The 24536-nt window shown below is 40.9% G+C and overlaps 1 protein-coding gene across 3 annotated transcripts in view; it reads right to left on the bottom strand.

Annotated features, from left to right (window-relative positions):
- LOC134538114 (uncharacterized transporter YutK-like) overlaps nt 1-16147 on the bottom strand; it is a 30918-nt gene extending 14771 nt beyond the window's left edge. The window contains exons 1-5 of one of the 3 annotated variants that reach the window (XM_063379143.1): nt 15954-16147; nt 5728-5793; nt 3266-3382; nt 1338-1524; nt 55-226 (exon numbers count right to left, since the gene is read on the bottom strand). In XM_063379143.1, coding sequence (XP_063235213.1) covers nt 55-226; nt 1338-1524; nt 3266-3382; nt 5728-5775 — 524 coding nt within the window. In that variant the 5' untranslated portion in view covers nt 5776-5793; nt 15954-16147. Of the gene's footprint in view, nt 1-54; nt 227-1337; nt 1525-3265; nt 3383-5727; nt 5794-12688; nt 12762-15939 lie in introns of those variants that run through there. The other 2 variants (XM_063379142.1, XM_063379141.1) reach the window with 2 other exon arrangements.
- Nucleotides 16148-24536: the final 8389 nt, after the last annotated feature.

Raw genomic sequence — 24536 nt, 5'->3', positions numbered from 1 at the left:
ACGTGTCGGGGAATCAAGCGCAGACGGTCATCGCTGCGCGGCTCGGTGACGTACGTTATGCCCCAGACCTTGTCCCAGACCCTGCCACAGGGCTGCAGCGCGACCCTGGCGAGGGTGGCCCCGAACTGCCTCTTCACCACCAGGTAGTAGAACATGGAGAGGTAGAGCAGGCTGACCATGATGATGAGGATGCCCAGGCCGTTGCACCAGTCTATGTCCTCGCTGCCTGCGAACACCGTGTGGGACCACAAGTCACTCAACTGCAAGAAGTTACCTGCTCCTAGGTCATGGCCCCCCACAAGGGCCCGGGACCAGCCCTGTTTACTTTAGTCTCAGCGTGTGAAATAAATATGCATATATATATATATATATATATATATATATATATATATATATATATACAAATATTCATTCTCCCTAAAAAAAAATATTTTCCCCCATAAAATGCACTTTTTAAAATTTTTTCCCACCCATTTGGGGGGAAGACTCCCAAGTTGGCATCACTGGTGCATGCTGCACACATGCTCAGGTCACCGAGATCACAGGACCATGTCTTCACCAGCACCCACAGCTTGTGTCCTCGCGACCAGAGACAGAACTGGAGGAGTAGGGTACTCGGAACTGTAACCGATTTTCAGAACCGAGACTTTCGGTACCAGCCTTCAAGGGAACCGAAAATTCCCGGTACTTTCGAAACTAGGTAGTTTTTTCGTTTAATAACGGTGCAGCAGTCTGTGATTGAAGTAGCAATAGTTAGTTTTGAAAGATCAAACATATTTTAGTGACCAAAAATAAAAAAAAGGTAAACATTTTAATTGTAAAAATGTATCCACTAACCTGAACAAATCACTTTATTCTGAGCCTTAACTCTCAATCTTTGACTTTGAAAAAAAAAATAACAAATAATTGTTTTAATGCATGCGAAATCACAGAATTATTAACTTAAAACATTTATTCTTTTCATAACAATCTTAAAAGAGAAATATTGTTATTTAAGGAATATTGGCGCAAAAAAAAAACAGTGAACAGCCACACAATAAAAACGAAATTATATGCTGTCGAAGTCCCGAAGGTACATGATTATGATTATGCAGTGCAAGGGGTTTCCCCCCCTCCCCGCCCTTTTTCTTTTTTGACCCAGCGCTCTTAGCCATTTGGCCCTACCGCCCTGGGGCCCCCATGGGCATGGATGCGGATCACGCTGCATTCGCAACCAGGAATCTATTTTAAATCCCCGGTCGATAACCCCAGGAGAAGGGGAGGGACACCCACCCTGCAGCACGTGGTGCGCCACGGGGTGGTGAGGAACAGGTGGAAGGGCGGGAAAGGACACCCACCCTGCAGCACATGGTGCGCCACGGCGGCGGCCAGGAACGCCACCAGCAGGCAGTTGAGCAGCACCACGAGTAGGCCGGCCAGCGCCCTCTTGTGTCGCCGCCTGAGTCGCGCCAGCGAGCGCCAGCAGTCCGCCAGCTGCCGCGACACGGGGTTGCCCCTCCCCACTCCTTCATGGCCCGGGCTGCCCTGCCGCCACACACACACCCTCTGTCTGCTGCCCTCCACGCGCGGGAAGCCTAGGGAAGCCTACAACTCGCGTAGTTTCGGTTCCCTACCACGTTCGTGCAACTTCGGATTTCTCTCAAAAATTGAAATTTAAAAAAATCGAAGGGTTAGGTTAGGTTAGGTCAGTCACAACATGCTTGTTTTCATTGGAAACTTCTGATATAGCGGTTGAAGTGGCGTTAATACCAAAACGCAAAACTTCGGAAATCTTCGGAAATTCTTGCAGGGAACCGAAACTATGTGAGTTGTAGGCTTCCCGTGAAGCCTAGCTGTGTGGCGCGGGAAGCCTACGACTCACTCGTCCTTCTGGACATACCGACATACCCGAATACTCACGTTGGCAAGCCTTCTTTTCACAGACGAGAGAGCCAAACCCGAAGTTCATGCTCGCTTCTTTTTTTTCCGTACTTACTTGGGGGAAACCGTTTACATGATTTCACAGTATCTTTAATGTAGCTATGCTAACCAAATCAACCGTCCACGATGTTTTAAAGTATTTATAATGTAGCTAACCTAACTTAATTGACCATTAGTTATCATGAGTTGTATATTTATTTACAATGAACAAAAAAAAAAAAAAACTGCGAAGATGCACGATTGGGAGTTTGGCTCTCTTGTCTGTTGAAAGAAGGCTTGCCAACATGAGTATTCGGGTATGTCAAGAAGGACGAGTGAATCGTAGGCTTCCCGTGTGGCGCAACATCTCAACATGGCGGGTGCATCCCACTTTACTTCTTTATTCCATATTCACAATAAGCACTGTTAAATTAGGTTCACAATTAAAAAAAGAAGAAGAAGACACTTTTAAGCGAGTGCATAGCAGGCCAAGCACATGTACCTGTGCCCAATCAGTTCGCAAGTGAAATTTTACTTACTAAAAGTATCACATTTGAGTCATGTTTCCTAGAAGCATTTCAAGGCTAAGTCCAATACTAACAAAATTATAAAATGTAGCAAATGGCATGTGTAGGTAATAAAGAAGCAAATATGTTATGTTCAGTTTTATAAAACTTTCAAACAATTTAAAATGTGTTGTTTTGTATTTAAAAAAATATTAAAGTGAGCTAATTTTTTTTTATATTTTACGAGAGCTAGAAATGATTAATTTTAATTTGTTTATTTCATCCACAGATACATGGGAAACTAAAACTAGTATGCCCCTCAAATGAAGATGCTTATTAATGACGATGTCATGTACCTATGTCAACAGTTACAATTATTTGTGATGATTACAAGTAACATACTTAGTACATTTTAGGTTTGAGATTGTTACGAAAAAAAAAATGTTATTTTAAGTTAATAATTCTGTGATTTAAACCTAAAACGTTTCAGTTCTGAGACAAGTTTTTGCACCACCTGGCGTGCTCATAACATGGAGTCGTGCCAGTGTATTCGGGAGCGAACCCACAACCTCGCCACGTGGCCACCGAGAACACTTTCGCGAATGGATTCATGGGGGAGAAACTGTAATAGCCGAAACTGCGACCAAGTTTATAAGCAGTTTTGGGCCCGTCCGCTAGATGGTGGCTTTCATAATATAGTGCTAACATAGCTACATTGATTGTAAGAAATAATGCAGAAGCTATTATCAGGCAAATATTTCCCTCCTTGTTCTGTGAATGGATTGTCAATGAATGAACGGTTGGTTACAAGGCACTGCGGGATGCTACTGTTTAACCTCGCGGGAGGCAGGCCTACCAACCTCCAACTCCAGCTGGTCGCGAGCTGGGTCCGCCGCCAGGCTGCTACTGTCTTTGCTCGTGCCATTGTTGGTTATCCTGAGGTGCACGCCATCTTGTTCTCGAGCGGGATCCGAGTCCTGGAACAACGGAACAAGCAGTGCAAGCTCTGAGTGCTTCTGTGCAGGTCTCTGCGCCGACAACAGCTCGGACTGCTTGCTTAATCAGACAACCCTGCGACACAGTGTTGATATCACCAGGGGCGCAACAATAGGGGGGGGGGGGGGGCAAGGGTATTTCCCCCCCCCCCCCTCTGAAACCATGAAGTGGGGGCAAACGGGGGCAAATAAAGTGCTGTGTAATCAATTTTTAGATAATAAAACTGCTTAAATAGCACCATTTTCCACTTTGAAATACAAATTTTCCCGGATGAGGGACCCCCCCCCCCCGCTTCAATAGGGGGGGATAGATTATTCTGTATAAAAAGGTATATTGCCCCTCCCCCCTTTGGAAATATAGTTATTGCGCCCTTGGATATCAGAGTCATTGCGGGTCTCGTGGTCTGCAAGTCAAAACTCAGCATCGAACCAAGGGCCCGCGAGGAGTCCCAGGACGCGGAATGCCACCCACTGCCTCTTGTTGATGTGTGCATGTCTGCGTTACTTCCACAGTGTTATTAAATTTGTTTCTTTGGCGGGGTCGCGGCCGGGACTCGAACCCACGCACTGATAAGGGAAACGCAACGAGAGAAAAAAACAAAGAAGTGGGAGAAAATAACTCTTTTAATATCTAACTTTTATTTCAAAATAACTTTACCATCGACAGTGCAAGCTCTTACATACATCTATATAACTAGTCTATATTTCTGTAAAATTATTGTACAGCGGGACTGTAAGTTTGTTTGCAGGAAAATAACTAAAAAATTGCCAGACTAGTTATACAAATTATATTTCACTGTTATGAAATCACATAATTCATGCTGAACGAACAGCATAATAACACATAAATTTGTTCGTTACCGAGGTTAGATGTTACTGCACGTGTTAGTGACACACGAAACTACAGTAAACTCGTGGAATAACATCATGTCAGTGTTAAGAAGGTTGCAAGTATCCGCTCTACCACTCTGGTTCTGGGGTAGAGCGCCTGCCTTGTAACTTGTAGGACCCGGGTTCGCGCCCCGGCTCCTCCAAGGCGGATTGCCCAGATGAAATGGTGGCATTTTCTCTGGTAGGAATACAATCCCTTGTAACAAGTCAGGCTACCAAAGAAACGGTGGGTGGAACAGAAAAAACCTTCCAGGTGGCTTCCAAATGGGAAGCCCGTTTCTTTTCTTGGGCTCCCCATACGGTGGCCATTCCGGGGGTTTCCCCGGGGGAACGGAGTTTTGAAAAAAAATATATATATTTTGTAGTAGTTTTGTAGCGTTTCAGATTTTAGTAACTGTAGCATTATCATTCCAACATGTTATAAATAAAGCTCAAACAAACATTTAAAACATTTAAAAAAAATTTGCTTTTGTACAAAAATATTTTAATTAAGTGTGTATCAGCCAGTGAGTAGTATACCGATGTTGTGTGTTCAACTATTTATTGGTATATATTTTCTTGAATTATTATTTACGGTTAAACTTTAGTCAGAAACCCTTGTTTTGTAGTATTTTAGAAGTTTGTGACGAAAACATAGTTATAGGCACATGAATTTTATTCCTAAAAATATTATTTCTGTAAAACCACATAATTTTCAAACAGGAATATCGTCTTTAACATACGCTTATATATATACACAAACATATATGTGTGTGTTTTAATTATCTTACATATAGATGCTTTTTAGTCAAATTTGCAAATGCACTTTCATGGTATTCGGTGTTCCGCAAAGTACCTAGAAGTTTATCTCCACTACTCTTTAATATTTAATAAATGATATTCCAACTGTAATCAAGAATTTATCAAGAAAAGATGCTAATGAAAAAAATTTGTGAAACTATTCAGCAAGATATTTCAGCTGTCCAGATAAACAAAATGTATATCACTAATATTCACATTGTATAAATGCTTTTAATGATATGGACCAGTATTCAAATTCAATCACTAAAGTATAGTATACGATATAAAAGCACAATTACAATTTTATTAGAATGTAGCCCTTCTTTCCATCCTGTTAAAATAACTTTGAATAGCAGAAATTCACTCTGATCATCTTATTTTTTACAGCGCCTAAAGAAGTGTAACTTCAAAAAATGAAAATGGCTGTCGCGGGACCCTGTGTACATGCGAGTGTGCAGTCTAGCATGCATGTCGCCTAACACGAGAATTCTCCCAGTACTAAATTCAAGAATGTAAATAAAAATTATGCCTCGTAAAATTTATATCTGAATTGGAATAAAACTCACTGTTAATTGTTGATGAACATCAATGTGAGTACATCGTTCTGAACGTGGCTCTCGTATTTTTCATGAAGTTACTTAACCTGTACAACTCACCTGCTGCTCGCCGTCCGACTGGAAAGCTGCGTTTTCTTTGCCGTCCATTGTTCACGATATTAAAATCTGAAACAAGAAAATCGTTTTGACTACATTTTCGAAAACTTGGTAGTTATTTTCTAATCCGATACTCGAGTGTGGCGTCGAGTTTCCGCTCGTGTACAGGGAAGGAAAACCGTTATAAAGGCCGGTCCACACACAAAGTTTTGTACACAGTTTTGACTGCGCAGTCAAAACTGTGCAAACAAAAGGTTGCAGTTTAGCCATGTCCACACAACACAGTTTGCAGCCATGTTTTATCCTATCAGTCGCGAGAATTCCTTACTTTGGCCAATTCTTTCCGGTATACCGATCTCCAAGAATTAATGTTTTTTTTTTTTTTTTTTTTTTTTGTGATTTTATCTCTGTTAGCCGCGATGTCAATCTCTTTGTATTTTTGCACAAGTGCTTCATACGCTTAACTTTTTTTGTCCCTATCGCTATATTCTTTTGATTTGACCCGTCACAAACGCGGAAAGACCAATGAACTCTGTTAGAAATTGACGTGAACACTGTCGCAAATCGGTCATCGTTGAACAACTTACACTGTTCCGGCACAAATACCGAGGGAGAACTGAGCCCCGTGTACGGAGAAGACGGAGGAAGTATCCACACGCTACGACAAGTCTGTGCAGGTCGACTAAACTGCGCGGACATAAATGCTCTTGGCCGCAGTTTTCCTTCTCCGTGTTCCGTCTCCGCGCAGTTCACAAAACTGCGCAGTTTTCCTGTCTACACGCTACGTCTTGTCTACAACGATGTGACCTGAGCAGGTAAATCGTTGCGGAAAACGTTGCGCGTGGACCGGCCTCAAGTCTCAGCGTAACTGCTGCCCTTTGCCAGGTTTAGGACCTGCTGGACTCTTGTCACCAGAGCCTGCTTGAGTCAACACTACTGATCAGGGAAACCACATGATGTAGCCTACACAAAATTTCCCTCGTTGCAAACACACATCGACACCTACAGTTGCGTGTCGGTGCGTTTGGGGAACATTCGTGCGAGTGTTTTGATGCGATGAGCATTCGGTGTCGGGTTTTAGAACAGACGGTGACACAACTGCCTGGTCTTCCTGAAGAGTGCTCTGCTGTCAGCATTGTTGGAGAGCTTCCTCCAGTACCTCCCCTGCCCACTCACCGGCAGCAACGTCAAGATGGCGGCGCAGCTGTATGGCCGCGGCAAGCGCGGCTGCAGAAGGGGGGCGGTGGGGGCGATAGCCCCTCCCGAGATCAATTTTATTGATTAGTGTATATTTATGTTTACTTAAATATTTAATTTCATACGTTAAACTTTTATCTCATCAAAAGTTGCATGGAGCTACTAAGGTTCTGTATTTGAAACCTGTAATTTGTAAATAATGTTCCAAGGCCAATATCTGACCACTTTAATTTTTTGCAACTACGACCTTTCTTTGTGCGATAGCCCCTCCCGAAAAGTCATCCTGAAGCCGCCGTTGTTTGGCCAACTCTTATATCTTCCATATAAATAAAAATGTAAATGTTCGTTCGTTCCAAATCTTAAATCTCCGAAAGTTCTTCACCGATTGCTTTGAAAGTTTTTTCCTAACGTGAATTCGAATATGGGCGTGTTTTTAATACTTATGTTACACCTGTGACAGGTAAAATATACTTAAAATACAGATAGTTAAGAAAATATAAGTATAATTTAATGATTGTGTGTTCGTCTACTGTTTTGTATAGATATAGATAGGAAGATATAGACAGAGAGATATAAAGAGGTACCTATAGAGAGTTAGAGAGAGGTAAATATATAAATGTATATAGAAATAAACCAAAGGAAGTATCGAAATATAGAGAGAAAAAAACCACACACACACATATACATATATATATATATATATATATATATAAAGTGAGAGAGAGAAAGCTATAGAGATATTGTGATTTATATATTCATATATAAATATATATATATATTCATATATAAATATATATATATATTCATATATATATAAGGGTTTTTTATGCATAGAGAAATATAGTGAGATTTTATAGAGAAAAATATACAGAGTGATAGAGTGAGATGCTTTGTATATGTTTACCTACTTTAAACATACTACAAAAAAAATTGAAAGTGGTAGAGCAACGTATTAACTAGTCCACTTAATAAAACTACTAACACTGACTGACTGATAGACGACGCACAGTGTAAAATAGTGGGTATAATAAAAGCATTAAATTTAGAGGAAATATTCCTTGAGTAGCCTAGGGGTGCATTACGGGGATATAATTTTTTTAATTCCACCCCTAAAGGGGTGAAAAGTGGTAGTAAAGTTTCTATGAAGCGAAATATCACTCAATTCCTGGCGAGATTCTACTGATGATCCTCGAGTGCATCTAGTTATTTCTGAGAAATCTATCTCTGCATGAATATTTTTTTACCCAATGATACATGCAATTTTATTCAGAGTTAAATTTAATTAGTGAAATTCTGTTTATAAATCAGCAACTACAATATTTAAATCAGGTGGAATTCAAACAGAAAATATCCATTACTCAGTCAAATAATATGCCTTAAGACGGCTGAGAATCCCTATCATGGAAGACCAACTTCCTTCTCCTTGATATATATATATATTCAATGATACTACAGATAGCAGCACTATCGCTCGAATTAAATGGTGTATTTTTAATTATCTCAAGTACTTTTAAAGTTGCGATTATTTGTTTTTATGACCATTAAGGTGTACAAAATGTATTCCAGTGTATTTTCGCAACCATAAAGTTTCATTCGGCACTCCTACACGCTTGGTACGTTCCCCGATGATCACGAAAGTGACTATGTACGAGTTAATGGCGCCAGATGCGGGCCCGCCATCTGGACGGAATCAACGAAAAACTGAGCTCTGCGCATGCGCGGAATTTGGGCAACAGAACGGCAGCGGACAGGACACCAAAATCCGTTGCCTAAACATAAGTAACGGGCCTTGCCCTATCGAGCACTAGGAATATTGTTAGGGAACAGGTGTAGCATATTCAACACTTATATCGGTGTCTTGGAAGAGTACACTCCACTTGCCCTAAAGTCATTCGACCTAAAATGAATTTCGGCCGAATGCCTGTTAGGTCGAATGACTTTTAGGGCAACTGACTTTTAGGCCAAGTGACTTTTAGGTCAAGTGATGTTTAGGAGATATGACTTTTAGGGCAACTGACTTTTAGGCCAAGTGAAGTTTAGGAGTTATGACTTTTAGGGCAAATGACTTTTAAGGCAACTGACTTTTAGGTCAAGTGACGTTTAGGAGATATGACTTTTAGGGCAAATGATTTTTAGGTCAAATTACTTTTAGGTCAAATGACTGAAGGATTATTTTAAATTTTAGGTCAAGTGACGTTTAGGAGATATGACTTTTAGGTTAAATGACGCGCACCGTCTTGGAATACCGGCCTAAAAAAAAAAATACTTATTAAAGGAGCAGTCATTCGTCAAAAGGAGATGAAGTAACACAAATAAATCAGAATTAACGGATTCACACGAGAAAATGCGTGCGGATCAAGAACAGACGAGTTGTTTTATGGCTTTGTTTTATCACAGCAATGGGACGCGTACTGGTGCGAGCAGAGATAAGACCTCGCCCACGCTCGCGCTACAACCATCAACTGTCAAGATACGACCCTGGCGAGAAACTCGTGTTCTTTCCCAATACATAAAACTAAATCCCCGGAGGAAAGACAGGCTTAACAATCATCAGATCGAAGTATCTTGACATTAAGACTGATAGCCGCAGGAAAATGAAGGACTTTATCTTCGGTATAGTTGTCGATGGTGTTGTGCGACACCGCCTTCAAAGAAACTGAGACGCCATGGGTCAGCTGCAGGGGTACTTAAGCTTGTACACCTGTGGCTCTCTCAGGATGTTCAGAATATCACCCGAAATAACTTAGGGGGTGATTCCTCGCGAGAAATCAAATAGAGCTTATAAAAGCCACTTACAGCCTATAGCTTAATTCCTTATGGGTGATGTTCGCCATTTTAAATATATATTAGAAATGGTTAAATATTTTCCTCCAATATATTAGACAATAGAGTTGGAGAGGTAGTATTGGACAGAAAATTACTTCCAATTTTCTCCATCGAATATATTTGAACAGATAACCTCAAATATGTTTTAAATCATGTCACATTATCAAAGTGTGTGAGAAGACACAATCGATAAAGGAGGGCTTATCGATATACCGGGACTTTCACACGTGAACATCATTCAGGAAAAATCCGTTTGAGCGTTTTGTTGCCAATAACTTATCACAATAATACTTAACAATGAAAATTCATTTTACAGTTGTACCGATATCCTCATTAAAAACATTTTTTTTTTTAATAACTTCAATACATCGGAAGTGTCCAGTGATAACAGAATCAAATATTGCTATAATCAGTATGAAAAGGGTGTTTTTAACTCTCATAGACTCATGGTTGTCGTAGGCACGACGACAAGTGCACGCTAGTATTAGAGCCTTGTGCTTTAAGGCCCTGCCAAACCTTCCAGTATGTCGTGCACTTACCCACTGGAGGATTCTCCATAGAATGGGCGTGGAAAAAAAAAATCAATAAGATAACCTGAGCAAAGGCCAGCTGCTCAGCTAAATATTAAATCAGAAGCCTCCACCCCCCCCCCCCAAAAAAAACCGAACACACACACGAGATTAACGTAAAAATAAATTTATTCCCCTCGAAATTAAATTCAATTTAACTCAGCCCATTTGTGGTCACCAAGCTTCGCAGCGAATTTTCAAAGTCAGTTATTTCACAATCCTCGTCAAATCTTATTATTTATAGGCACAGAACAGGAGGTTAGGGGCCGCATTCAGCGGGCCTCGGGGTTCGAGGCCAAGTTGGGGTGCTCCGCTCCTGGGTCCGCTACTGGCGATGATGATATCCCTGTCGGTCAGTCGGCAATGGCTGCTTGGGGGTGCTTCATTGAGCAATTGATCTGAGTTGGTGTCCCCCACAGAATGGGTATAAACAGTACAGTAGGGGTTTAACCACAGAATAGGAATAAATCATTACATATATATATATATATATATATATATATATATATACAATTTTTAATTTTAGAGGAGTATTTAACTAGGTATGATTTACAACTTATTCAGATAATTTTAATTGCAAAAGCTTTATTAATATATAATTCATTGTTTCCTGAATCACAAGAAACATCAATGACAAATCCTTTGTTGTCATTAGAGTGGAATTATACCACTGTGGCCACCCCTGGTCTCAGCCGAGTGTCGCGCCTCCTCGAGCAAGCAGCGACCAGCGACCTCGGCACGTGACTTCAGGAACTGTCAACTACCGGGCCGTTAGCTGCGTGTAACGGAGTGTGGCGTCGTGTTTTTTGGGGGAAGCCTTCATTTCACAGACGAGAGAGCCAAACATCCGATCGTGCATCTTCGGTTTTTTTTTTTTGTTCATTGTAAATAAATATGGCGGTATTGATAAAAGGAAATACCATAAACAAGGCAACGGTATTTATTTTTAATTTTTTTTAGAGGAAAATACCTAATTGAAGAAACGTACTTCGTGGATTTGTATATTTTTCATACCGTATAAAATCTAGGAAGTCTTTGTCTTCCACAAATATTCTCGGGACGCCCCATATTCCATGAATGTTTATTTTGGACAACTCTGGATAACTAATGGTCAATTAGGTTAGGTTAGCTACATTATAAATACTTTAAAACATTGTGGACGGTTGATTTTGTTCGGATAGCTACATTAAAGATACTGTGAAATCATGCAAACGGTTTCCTAGCCCTGGATAGCTACATAGGGTATTAAAAAGTTATTTGCTAAGCAACCATAAAATGATTTTACAGTATTTTTAATGTAGCTATACTTACCTAATATAATCAACCATCCACAATGTTTTAAAGTATTTATAATGTAGCTAACCTATCCTAATCGACCGCAAAATTTAATGCCACACCGGTTTATACAATGAGATAGAACGGAAAAAAAAAGCGAGCATGAACTTCGGGGAACTTCGGGTGTGGCTCTCTCGTCTGTGAAATTGAAGGCTTCCCGTTTGTTGGTGCCCGCGCTGTCCCGACATTCCCCCGGGAGTTGTGAGCGGTCCCGTGAGCATTGTTGCAACTGGTTCATGTTTCAGCGTCCTTCGGGGGTGGGAATCCTGGGTCAGGGACGTAACTGGACTAGTTCCCACCCGGGGCACCTTCCCCCTTCCCTTTTTATTTTTTTTGCAAACCAACTCAACCAAAACCTTTTCCGACAACACCTCATATTGTCACCACATATTAATTCCATTTACACAGTTCCAAATATAATTGTGAGCTAACCTATCCTAATCGACAGCAAAATTTAATGCCACGCCGGTTTTTACAATGAGATATAACGGGGAAAAAAGCGAGCATGAACTTCGGGTGTGGCTCTCTCGTCTGTGAAATTGAAGGCTTCCCGTTTGTTGGTGCCCGCGCTGTCCCGACATTCCCCCGGGAGTTGTGAGCGGTCCCGTGAGCATTGTTGCAACTGGTTCATGTTTCAGCGTCCTTCGGGGGTGGGAATCCTGGGTCAGGGACGTAACTGGACTAGTTCCCACCCGGGGCACCTTCCCCCTTCCCTTTTTATTTTTTTTGCAAACCAACTCAACCAAAACCTTTTTCGACAACACCTCATATCGTCACCACATATTAATTCCATTTACACAGTTCCAAATATAATTGTGAGCTAACCTATCCTAATCGACAGCAAAATTTAATGCCACACCGGTTTATACAATGAGATAGAACGGTGGGGAGGGGGGGGGGGGAAGCGAGCACGAACTTCGGGTGTGGCTCTCTCGTCCGTGAAAAGAAGGCTTCCCGAGTTAACCACGCCAGCGCCACCCGCCAGTTGCAGAGATAAGCCTATCGGCCCGCCAGGCAGGCGGTGGAGGGAGACTCACCTTCGCCGCGGCAGTCACCGGGCTGCTAGGCCGCCCGCTGAAGACTGCAGACCCGAGACTACCTCTCTGCGCGATATCACGTTTATCACCCGAGATATCAGGCGGACTTAGCACCAAGGCTGTCTCGAGTGCGTGTCCCCCCTCCCCTCTAACCCTTACGTGTGCACGGTCTTTGAATACCTATACTGTATAGAAGTCGCCAGCCCAGGTTAAAATTTCTAATACGGTTTTGAGGTAGTTGGTTAATTCACCGCCGCAATCGCCACCATCTCTAGGGCATCGACTTGTGGTGGTCCCTAGCGGACAAGTGTCGAACTCTTCAAACACCCCTTCCCCCTCCCATTGAACGAACTTGAGCTGCAGTGAATGATAGGTGGGGGGTGCGGGGAATGACAGCGGGCGACAGAGCTGCGCTCTTAACGTGTAAATAACAACTAAGACGATACAGGGCGTTACGGCAGCGCACTGCAGCGGTGAAGTTCCCAAGCTGCTCATCATACGCTTCAGAAAAACCTTTGAATATATATACAGTATATATATTCAAAGGAAAAACGTAGAGTAAGTCCTATCCACTCGCGACTTCTATACAGTATATATATTCAAAGGCACGGTTGTCTCTAGTCTCAAGGCTGGCGCGGCTCCAAGGGGGGTGGGGGGGGGGGGGCGATAGGGGAGAACGCCCCCCCCCCCCCTTCAACCAGGGAAGCAAAATCGATGATTTAGCCAAATAAGTACATGAAGACCCGCGCAATGTCTTACATGAAACCGAAATATTGATAGCTGTGTGCCACATTGACACAGAGTAACTTCACTCTGGGCATGTTTCCTTCATCCTTCAACTTTTCAGCTGTCCTGAGACTCAAGGGCCAGGGCACTGTACCTTTGCGGGGGCTCTGATATTCTGGAGAAGGGCCTTTCCATAAAACCACCAACCCCCAAAACGGCGGAATATTAAAAAAAAAAAACTATTTTTAACAACATATTTAAGCCAACCAGAACCTCGAATGTCAACGATGGATTTGCTGAATTATTCGTAAGTTTATAGAATAAAAAAATAAATATTAACAAAAAACAACGATCAGTTCAAGAGTCACTAAATTCTATTGAAATAAGTTTACGTTATGTAACGAATAGTATTCTACAGGTTGGTGACAATAATTTGATACTGGTAGTGCGTCAGTAATAGCAGGGCCTCCAAGGAGGTCTGTACGTGCTCCAGGCCCGTGAGGTAGCGCCCCCGACTCCAGAGTGAGGGAAGCTTTCATTTCACAGACGAGAGAGACACACCCGAAGTTCATGCTCTCTTCCCCCTCACCCACGGGCGGTTCTAACTCATTGTATAAACCAGGGTGGCATTAAATTTTGCGGTCGATTAGGATAGGTTAGCTACATTATAAATACTTCAAAACATTGTTGATGGTTGGTTATATTAGGTAAGTATAGCTACATTAAAAAATACTGTAAAATCATTTTATGGTTGCTTAGCAAACAACGTTTTAATATGTAGCTATCCAGGGCTAGGAAACAGTTTACATGATTTCACAGTATCTTTAATGTAGCTATCCTAACCAAATCAACCGTCCATAATGTTTTTAAGTATTTATAATGTAGCTAACAAACTTTTACAATGAAGAAAAAAAAAACAACCGAAAATGCACGATCGGACGTTTGGCTCTCTCGTCTGTGAAAAGAAGGCTTCCCCCAGAGTGACGGCTGGCAACTCAATGCTATAACTAAGGCCGGAATTACAATAGCCCGTCGCGGTCAGTCACCTGACCTGCAGCCAATAGGATGGCCCGAAAAATTCCATCGGTCCGTCCACTGAAACTTTGGTCATACTTTTGACGGACGGACGAACAGAAGGAATTACCTACACCAGTACCGTCGAGCTGGGAGATATATCCCAACCCCCTCCGTAATTATATCATTCCCAACAACAAATTGAAAGAATTCGAAAGCAAACAGCAGATAATAACCGTTGGAGCCTCTAAGCGTGCAGCGCGATGTTACAGCGTCACGTACAAAGTGACGTCACAGTCTATTTAGTATATAAACAACCCACCGTTTGTGCCAAGGAATGCTTTCTTTAGTCTAAGTGGAGTGAGCAAGGCGCAGTTTGCAATAACTGCGAGTGGAGTGAAAGTGATGAGTATTCGGAATTCAGCCAAGGCTTTGAATATATATACTGTATAGAAGTCGCGAGTGGATAGGATTTACTCTACGTTTTTCAGAAGCGTATGATGAGCAGCTTGGGAACTTCACCGCTGCAGTGCGCTGCCGTAACGCCCTGTATGGTCTTAGTTGTTATTTACACGCTAGAGCGCAGAACTGTCGCCCGCTGTCATCCCCCGCACCCCCCACCAATCATTCACTGCAGCTCAAGGTCGTTCAACAGGAGGGGGAAGGGGTGTTTGAAGAGTTCGACACTTGTCCGCTAGGGACCACCACAATTAGATGCCCTAGAGATGGTAGCGATTGCGGGCGGTGAATTAACCAACTACCTCAAAACCGTATTAGAAATGTTAACCTGGGCTGGCGACTTCTATACAGTATATATATTCAAAGGCCAAGGTAAACTTTACCAGCAGGTGTCTTGCGTCCTTGGCCATACACAACTTTCAAGGACACCTACTGACGTCACCCGTTGTCACCGCGATAAACTTTTCCGGGACGTTGCGACGAACAGACCTGATATATATTCTATTGCACTACCTCAACCTACACACTATGCACATTTATAGCGACAAAACCAAACATGCATGAATTTTGTGCAATATTTTTATAATTGTTGTCAGAAAACACAGTTGCCAAACTATTTTTGACAGTTTGTTACTTTGTGGTCATATGATCACTCACCTCTCACGTTGCTATGATCTCGCAGATTTTACGTCGCCGACCCCTCTCATAGCATCACCACTTTTACAATGTCTAATGAAATTTATGTGGATTTGTTTTAACATTAATGAATGTATAACAAGCCCAAATTTTTTTCCAACATAGCTAGTCTACATAACGTACAGTTTCTTAAATGCTATGACCTTACTTGAAATCAAAACATGTCAACGGGCCTGTTCTCTAATCTGGTTTAGACATACCCCACCTCCTTGGCTGCAGACCACACATACTTAGAAACCAAAAAAGATAAACATAAAAAAAAAACATTAATCAATGTTTATTGTTAAGCGATAGTAATGTGATAGAACATAAGTAGCCTAGGTACTCCAGTCAGGAGGTAGAAATATAAAACTCACTACATTACAGGTACCTGTTCGCCGGGGTTTGCTTCTTTATCGTCAATTAAAGTTTCCAGACGGTCACTTCACACGAGGCATTGTTGTGAGGCGACGAGATTCTGGCTTGAAGCTCGGAACGACGCAAGCACCATACACGCAAGAACAGCTGAGAAGCGACAACGCGCCATCATTTCTTTTTCCCCCCGTGCTGCGCGGCTCTCTGAACAGAGTTGACGGACGAGTCACGCCTAAGGGCACTACAAAGAGTAGGTATTCCCGGTCGCCATCTCTGGTCTCGCTCGGTCAAACGCAGCGGTAAAATAAACTCGTCATTGCGAAGGAACTAACCAACCAAACTGCATTAAACTTTAATATTCTGTTCCTTAAGGTACGTAGCTGCCAATGGTTCAGTTTTTTTTAACACCGTATTCGCTATAATGTCAGCAAAGAAAATAATGATAGGTACATGGCGAAGCGTTTTTCAGGCATGCAGAGTGATTTGTTCAACTTTCTTCATCGGAGGATATTTGTTTACCCAATTACTGTAGGCGTGCGAAATGTGCAGTAAGGGTCAAATATCAAATATACGTTTACTCAACGTTAATATGTGTATGTATGTGTATGTATGTGTATGTATGTATATATATATATATATATATATATATATATATATATATATATATATATATATATATATATATATATATACTCTCTAACAATTGTCTTGTTTATTTTTAACACGCTTTTATTAGCTTTACTTGTAACTATGTAATCAAAACTTGAAAGTCGATTTTAACCTACTTCTAATTATAGTATCGATTTCAAACTTTGCCAGTGTATGTAATCCCGATTACAATACAATAGTTTCATGAATTTGATCCGAAAAGTGGAAGGGGTAGGGGTTACGGGGTAAAAAAAAACTACGTTCGTACTATGGGCGATGTATATCAATGAGTCCGGGGCATGGTGGGAAATTTTCTTGAAATCGCCTGCCTCCTTCGTGTGGTTGAGGTTTGGGGGGGGGGGGGGGGGGGGGCTAATCACAAATTTCCAAAACTTCGAAAATTGATTCTCTTTCGATTTGGAGCCATTCGATGTCCTCAACAAACACCCCTCCCCCTTTTCCCTTCCTCCGTGAGGGTGCTCTCTTTAATTTTCATAACGACACTGTCCTAAATATAGACATTAGTGGTAGAAAATTTAATATAACTTTAAAATTAATTGTTTTGCGTATTTCTTGATTCTTATTTTAAGTTTATGTATTAAAAAAATTCGTTACACAGAGTCACTGTTGAACAAATTACTTAAATTTAAAGTTTTTTTTTTTGCTTTTTAGTTGTTAGGTACAACTAACGTGGATTTCTTTTTTTTTTAGTTTTTTAGAATATAATTTTTTATGTTTTCGATTTCCGCGCGCTTTGTTTTTTAGTATTTTAGAAGTTTTTGACGAAAAAATATTTATATGCACATGAATTTTATTCCTAAAAAAATTGTTTCTGTAAAACCACATTATATATACATACATATATATATGTATGTGTGTGTACCAGTATAAATCCAAATGTAAATAAAATATTCTATTTATTTCAACATGAGCATGCCTTTAATACTTTCCAACATAATATGATTAAAAAAATTATCAATTTGCTGCCTTTCATACCTGGTGTTTATAGTGCCCTATTCACGGCCGAGACGCCCGCGATGACGTCAGGCCTGAGCAGTGCGACGTGCTGCCACCTGTCGCCGCCCGAGTGAAACACTCTCGCGGGCGCGGAGCGTCACGCCTTGACCTTGGCCGCGCCTCTGCGGCGAGACGTGACGTCACAGGGTTCGAAGGCACGCCGTGACGGTCATTAGAAATTATTCAGAGATTGTCCTTGGAATGTTTACAACTTTCGTACTTTCATACAACTTTTGATGAAAGAAAAATTCAACACATTAACTACAGTATTCAAGTAAACATAAACATGCCCTCACGAAAAATTTTCAGTCTCGGGAGGGGTTACCTCCCCCCTCCTCTTATATAAATATATTTATCCCTCCCCTTCCCGTCACTATCTGCCCCCCTTACTGTCCTCCACTTACCCGTTTCCCGAATGGTATTATCACCCCCCCCCCCGCCCCGAACCTACGTGGATTCGTAAACTTCTCCAGAAACACTGGCAACACTGGCTATTCTCACAACACAGTAGGATGGGGAATTGATAGCCAGATAGAATAAACACACGTGAATTATTATCTTTTTAATATCAGTAAAATGTGGCAGATTAAAAGTATTAACTGTAAACATGATATTTATTACACAAAAATAGTGAAACGATTACTGTACAGGGTTCTTAATTCAATAACCTACACAATTGCTGATTACACTCGTAGGACAACTTTACACAAACACACACACATATATAGGCCTACTATTGTGGTTAGGACATGCAGTTTACATGTTTTAAAGATTGACACACAAGAACACATATACACCTGCAACAGTAATCTTTAGGTACTCAGTTGAATAATCTATTTCTTTCTTTCTTTTTTATAACATGGGTGAGCATTAACTGTGCCAAACCCTCTTGCTAATAGTCTGGAAATGTACGTCGGGCACAATCAAAAATAAATGAGTTCTGTTTCCAGTTTTCGCGATAGTATCAGGAATACGACGCTGGTCCTCCCATGCCCAAACACATCATCCTACAGGACTTAGGATATATAACTATGTCATAAATTCTAGTCAATATAGTATTAATACATTAACAATGCCGGTACGAAATAATGGCTACATAATATGCAAAACTAAGTGAAACTAACCATTTCTACTTTCCTGAGAAATGTTTATAATATATTCGTGAAGTGCTCATACTTAATATTTCTAGTTTCTAGTTAAGGAAATAATTGTTACTTAGAAACAACGTTCAAAAATCTGTTAATGATGCGACGATAACTAAATAATCTACACACTTTGCTAAAAGTATTGCGAAAACGTTTATTACTTTCTGCTATAAGTCTCACACAAGAACACGAAAATGCTTATAATAATACCTCCATAAAGAAACCAAAACGACATTTGCACATGTTTAAAAGATAAGGCCATCAGTGTAGACGATTTGTCGAAATTTTCACCAGCAACACTGGAAAGGTCGTCCGAGTACCATTTGACTAGGAACCCTCCTTCAAACAGCCTGCCCATTATAATATCAAATCTATCTTGGTACAGGGACGCACGCATGAACTGGTACGTAAGGTCAGTAGTTACGAGACATTCCCTCACTTCATGCAAGAGAGGGTAGCCATCTTGGTAGAACTCATTGAGGTTCACGAGGATTGTGGTCAGTAAGCTAATGGACATGTAAGACAAGTTCCTGCTGTAGGCTGCGGTGCCAAGAGCCTCTTGTATACCGCCGACGAAGCGGATGTTCTCAATGAACCAGAGAGCCATAGGGTCTTCAGAGTCAACGCCCGTCAAAGCAGCATCTAGATCGTTAGAGTCAAATTCTTCTACTGCAACGGGGATACCGAGCTTCAGAAAGTCGTCCAACGTGTCTACGTCTTTCCCGAAGTGCGGGGTCGTCAAGTGACTGGTCAGAGCTCCTTGGTACGAGTTGGATATCAGCAGGCTCTGGGTCAGGCACAATAGCAAGAACATCCTCTCCGCGGTCTTTGTTGGGCGTGAAATGGTGGCTCCGCTCAAAGCAATCCTCCAGACCTCGACGGCAGTGCTGGTCTCCAAGGACGCATCCAACTTGACTACTTTCCAAAGAATGACCAGCAGAGGAACTGTGCACAGAGATATGATCCACAGGTCTTCAGAAAATGGCAGAATAATGTTCATGTAATGAGGTGTGCGCTTTGCTTTCGGTACAATGATCTTAGTACAGCTCTGGGCGTATGGGTATGTCGATGAATGCATATTGATAATATGCTTGAAAAACAACTGGCCAAACATGTCTGCTGACATGAAGTCGTTAACATCTTTTTTGTTGATGACTCTCAAGCTGGCGTTTACACTATCCACGAAAGTTAGAATGGGGTTCATCTCGTAGAAAGATTTAAATACGTGCTCTCCTGACTCCTCTCTCTTCAGGAATTTCCTGGAAGATGGCACTAGAACTGTGAATGGAGATCCATACATATTGATCTTGTTATTGTGTTTAACAGCTCCTCTGATACTGTTGTTGGCCGACTCGCAATTATATTTGTTTATAAACGGGAGGAACTCCACGACAGAAACCTCGGAGGAATCCGCGCAAGAGTGTGTTCCGACAAGCTCGCAGCAATAGCACGTGGTCATTACTGTTGCACTGGCAACACGGTGTGTTTCCCATAGTCTGGAAAGGGATGTTTCAACGTCGCTACAGTCCTCCGAATTCAGGACGAAGTTGAGACGTCCCCAAGGGGTGGACAAAGACGAGGACAGGAACTCGAGCAGAGCATTCCAGAACATGTCGTCAAACCTCGCAGTGAACCAGACCACTTCCTCTGTGGCGCCGATCATGCCATACAGCTCACCACTCTCTTCATTTCTCCTTGGATACCTCCCTGAAACCTCTTGTATTCGAGGGAACGTCATAGTCAAGTTTTGGTTCCGATGTGCGCCGAGGCAAATAACTGGAAATGCAACATGGTTCTGAGCATTAGAGATAAACGTTTCTGCAATGTGCATGCTCTCTTCATCTTGGAGAACGAAGCAGACAACTTTGCCACTGCCATTGAAATGTCTTGCGACATGATCGAATTTATCAAGAAGCTGCTCATGGATTGTATTTTTGTAATTTAAAACTGTGGAATGAATAAATATTACACTGTTCGCGAAGAAAAAAAATAGTAGTATTGACATAGTGCACGTGTGTGTATGCTAATTTACTATAGTTATTGAATTATATCAGATTTAATATGAAACACATTTAGGGTTATTATAATACATGTAAAAAAAGTATCTGTAACCAGTATTTTGTTTATTTGATGATTAGTGTAAGTTATACTTAACTCCTAAGTTTATTAAGCTGTACCTACAATTGGTTTTGCATGTCACCGGCTTGGTTGGATAATCTTTGAATAAAATCGGTACTATGGACTACTAAGAACATTAATTTACGATTATTCAGTCGCTTAGAGACAGCCTAATTTATAACACGCCATACAAGTAATATTTACAGTTCATACATTGAAACCGTTTGCTTGTGGCTTAGTAAAAACTAAGTTAAAAGGTTTACCGCAATGTGCACACTTTTAGTATAAATATCTTGCAAAGACGCTGGATGCTCGTGTTAGCCGTAGTCTAGTCTTGCGAAGCACGGGTGAAGACACTCTTGAACCTGAAAAAAAAATTAAAAAATCTGAATTTATTTTTTTAAAATTTTGTTTCATTATCACATAACAGTTTACTGAAACTATCTGATGCAAGCAAAGCTACATAAATGATGTGGCACCAACGTTTAGTTTCTCCCAGGCACGTTAATATTTAGTAATTTAGTATATTATATTATTTTCTTCAAGCTACATACATCACAACCAACGAAACCGACCCACTGTTTACTATAAGGTGGTACTAAACTCGGCATTACAGTCCATTCCGTTTTAAAACAAGGATGTAGGTAATCCAAAGTGACAAGGGATGGCGGATGCCCCCCCCCCCCCTTTTTTTTTTCGATTGAAAATTATGAATTAAGACCATATAAAATAAAAATTCTTTCGTTTTATGATTTTGGAAATTGATTTTCCTGTGGTATTTCTGCTTGAATTTTGCTATTATACGAGTCTATAATAATGAATATACATATTTTATATTAATGTACAGCCATTTTATGGTGGCTTGGAACAGATTATATTAACATTTAATGAAACAATATTTAAAGTTAGATATTTGTGATTTCAATATGTGTGCGAATTCTAGATTATGAGATAAATCTTGCAATTTTTAGGTTCGTTCGTAGCCACGGACACAGATTGGGACAAATATACACGAACCAGAGAGATTCGGGAATTGATTGTATTGTGGCGTAAAATCTCAACATAGTGGCGATCAGGGCCAGAGGAAAAACCAATATTTTCGAGCCCAAATATAAATATACGTGTCTACATATACATACGTGCGTGCACACATACATATATACTGTAAAGCAAGGGCGTAGAGGCGTGGGAAGGGACTAGGGACCACCCTCCCTGGAATTTAGAAGCCTCACTGAGTGGGGCACATTTTCGGCTTGCAAAATAGTGACTGCGAGACGGGATTGATAAATGTGAACGCCAAAACTATGTTTTATGGAAAACTTACTGTATATTTTAAAGTTTTCTGCTTGCTGAATGTACACAGGCCAAAATATGGACAGTATACAACATACAAGAGATGACAATGTCCGAGGCCGCGACCACAAGATACCAACAAAGCACGTACATGAACTGATACATAGAGGTTACGAACAACTCCTGCTACAACATAAATAACTAACTTACAGCAGCGCGTCACTCTTGCCTCCCTGCGAAACGAACGCAAGAAAGCCAGTTCTGAAGAACGTTTGTCCCGTGCCACTTAGCTTTAACTTTTTATAGCCTGTTTCGTATCACGTGATCTCCAAATGCCCGAACTCATTAGGTGCTTGATCTTTGTTCTGTCCCTGTACAGATCGCTTGGCTTTTGGTCGAACATGCATTTGACTAAGGGTACCGTATCCAAAATTAAAAGAAAAAAAAAATTGTACAGAATTATAAATGTTTAGTTCGTTGCTTGTGTGTAATTTTATGTCTCATCTACGACTGTGCTCAGACATTATCATTGTCTAAAAGGAAACAGAAACAGCATACTCTATTGTAGGCGCGGGTGTTAGTGAAAAAAAGCAGCTTACTGATATATTATATTACACTAATTTATTTCCTCAGTAAACAATAACAGTGCAATTACGAAGCGAATAGTGGCGTATCACGGGCCGGGCCGATAACACACCGGAACTGCCACTAGCTCTGTTAAGAAACCATTCAGAGACAGATGTGTGGAATTTGTGGTCTTTCCTTGTACCTTTCAAATCCTTTCTAATGACCATAAGGGAAAGGAAATTATGAATATCACAATAGTGTACTTATGCATTTTGTATGATGGTTCATCGATCATGCACTACAGTAATACCCACATGCTAATGATTAAGCACATAAGCAGACTAAGTTTTTCTGTGTAAAAAATTATCATGGATTTGTGTTTTGACAGAAGAGATGTTAAAATCAGATGTAATATAAATTTTTATCCATACCTATACTTACTGATTGTATTTTATAATTACTTATTTTCTTTATTGATGAGCAACATCTTAGTTCTCGGTATACTGTATTTGTTAGGAGTAATTTCGTGAATGGAACGGAAGTCGCATGGAACGGAAATGTGTAACAATGGTGCTGCCATCTGTAGCGGATGGCGCAAACCAATGTTCACAAAGACAAAGGGTAACGTAATAGTATTAACCGTTTAACGACTTTAAAAAGATGGGCAGTATTTTAATAAATAATTCTCTTGTCGAAAATTAGGTGCAAAGCCGGGGTTTGGTATTTTTACATGTCTTTTTTTTGCTTTTGTAGGAGCTGTTTCATTATATAGTTTAGAATTTTGGTTTCCTAATCAAACAATTGAATAGTCAACGTAACTGCTCCGGCTGTGAATTCTAGCGGCAGGTGCGGAAACTACGTGAGATTCGCGTCCAGAAGTGTAGCCAAAAACACAACTTGCTTGTATTTATAACTCTCGGCATTATTTTAAAGAATTCTACGTTGAATCTGGTGCCCGAGTTTCGTATTAAAAGTGTCTTTGCAACATGAGAACACACTAATTTACTCGTTACCGAGGTGAGATGTTACACATTAATGGTGAGTACTGAAATACTCCAGTCGGATTTTTTTTTTGACGTGATAACGTCCTATATGTCGATGAACGCCGGCTGCACGCACAAAAAATTGTCACGTTACGCCTGAGCCGAGCGTGCAAGAACCGGCCAACCACCGTGCGAGAAAATCTTCTATAATATCAAACAGGTTAAGGCGGTTTTTTTTTTGTTTTAACTAATTGTTCGTGATTATATTCAAACAAATTAATTAAATTGAATTTGCAAAAAAAAAACTGTAAATATTATGTGAAAATTAAAAAAGTATGCAATTTCTCATCAATGTTTTGTTATGACGTTTTCACGTAAAATTATCGTCCGTAAACCGACTTTACAGACTACCCCCTTTCTTTTTCTTGTGAAGGCTAGTTTCTCTGGGGCGGAAGGCAGGACATGTCTGGAAGCAGCGGTCCACACCACAAGGGGAGGTCGCAGTCCCGGACCGGGCGAGGAGCTGCCCCAGAGCCGTCGGGGCACGGCTGGCCAGTGGCGGATCCAAGGGGGGGGGGGGGGGAACCAGGGGCACTTGCCCCCCCCCCGAAAAACCAGTTGTCTGCTACATTAATATTGCCGACAAAAATGATTGTTTCTGAAACCAATAAAATATTTTAATATAATTAATGAATTTCTTGTAGAATCATAAAATCTGGTGGCTGGATGTTATGTGTAGTGTGAGCAGATTAAATACAAATTTAGTAATTTTAAGACATTGTTTTCTCTGGCTACTCTGAAATCCTAGAGTGCCCCCTCCGAGGTGAA

Source organism: Bacillus rossius, chromosome 13 (genome assembly GCF_032445375.1).
Source record: "Bacillus rossius redtenbacheri isolate Brsri chromosome 13, Brsri_v3, whole genome shotgun sequence".
Lineage (NCBI taxonomy): Eukaryota > Metazoa > Arthropoda > Insecta > Phasmatodea > Bacillidae > Bacillus > Bacillus rossius.
The sequence above is the reverse complement of the archived record's forward strand: the minus strand, read 5'-3'. Positions and strand labels throughout refer to the sequence as shown.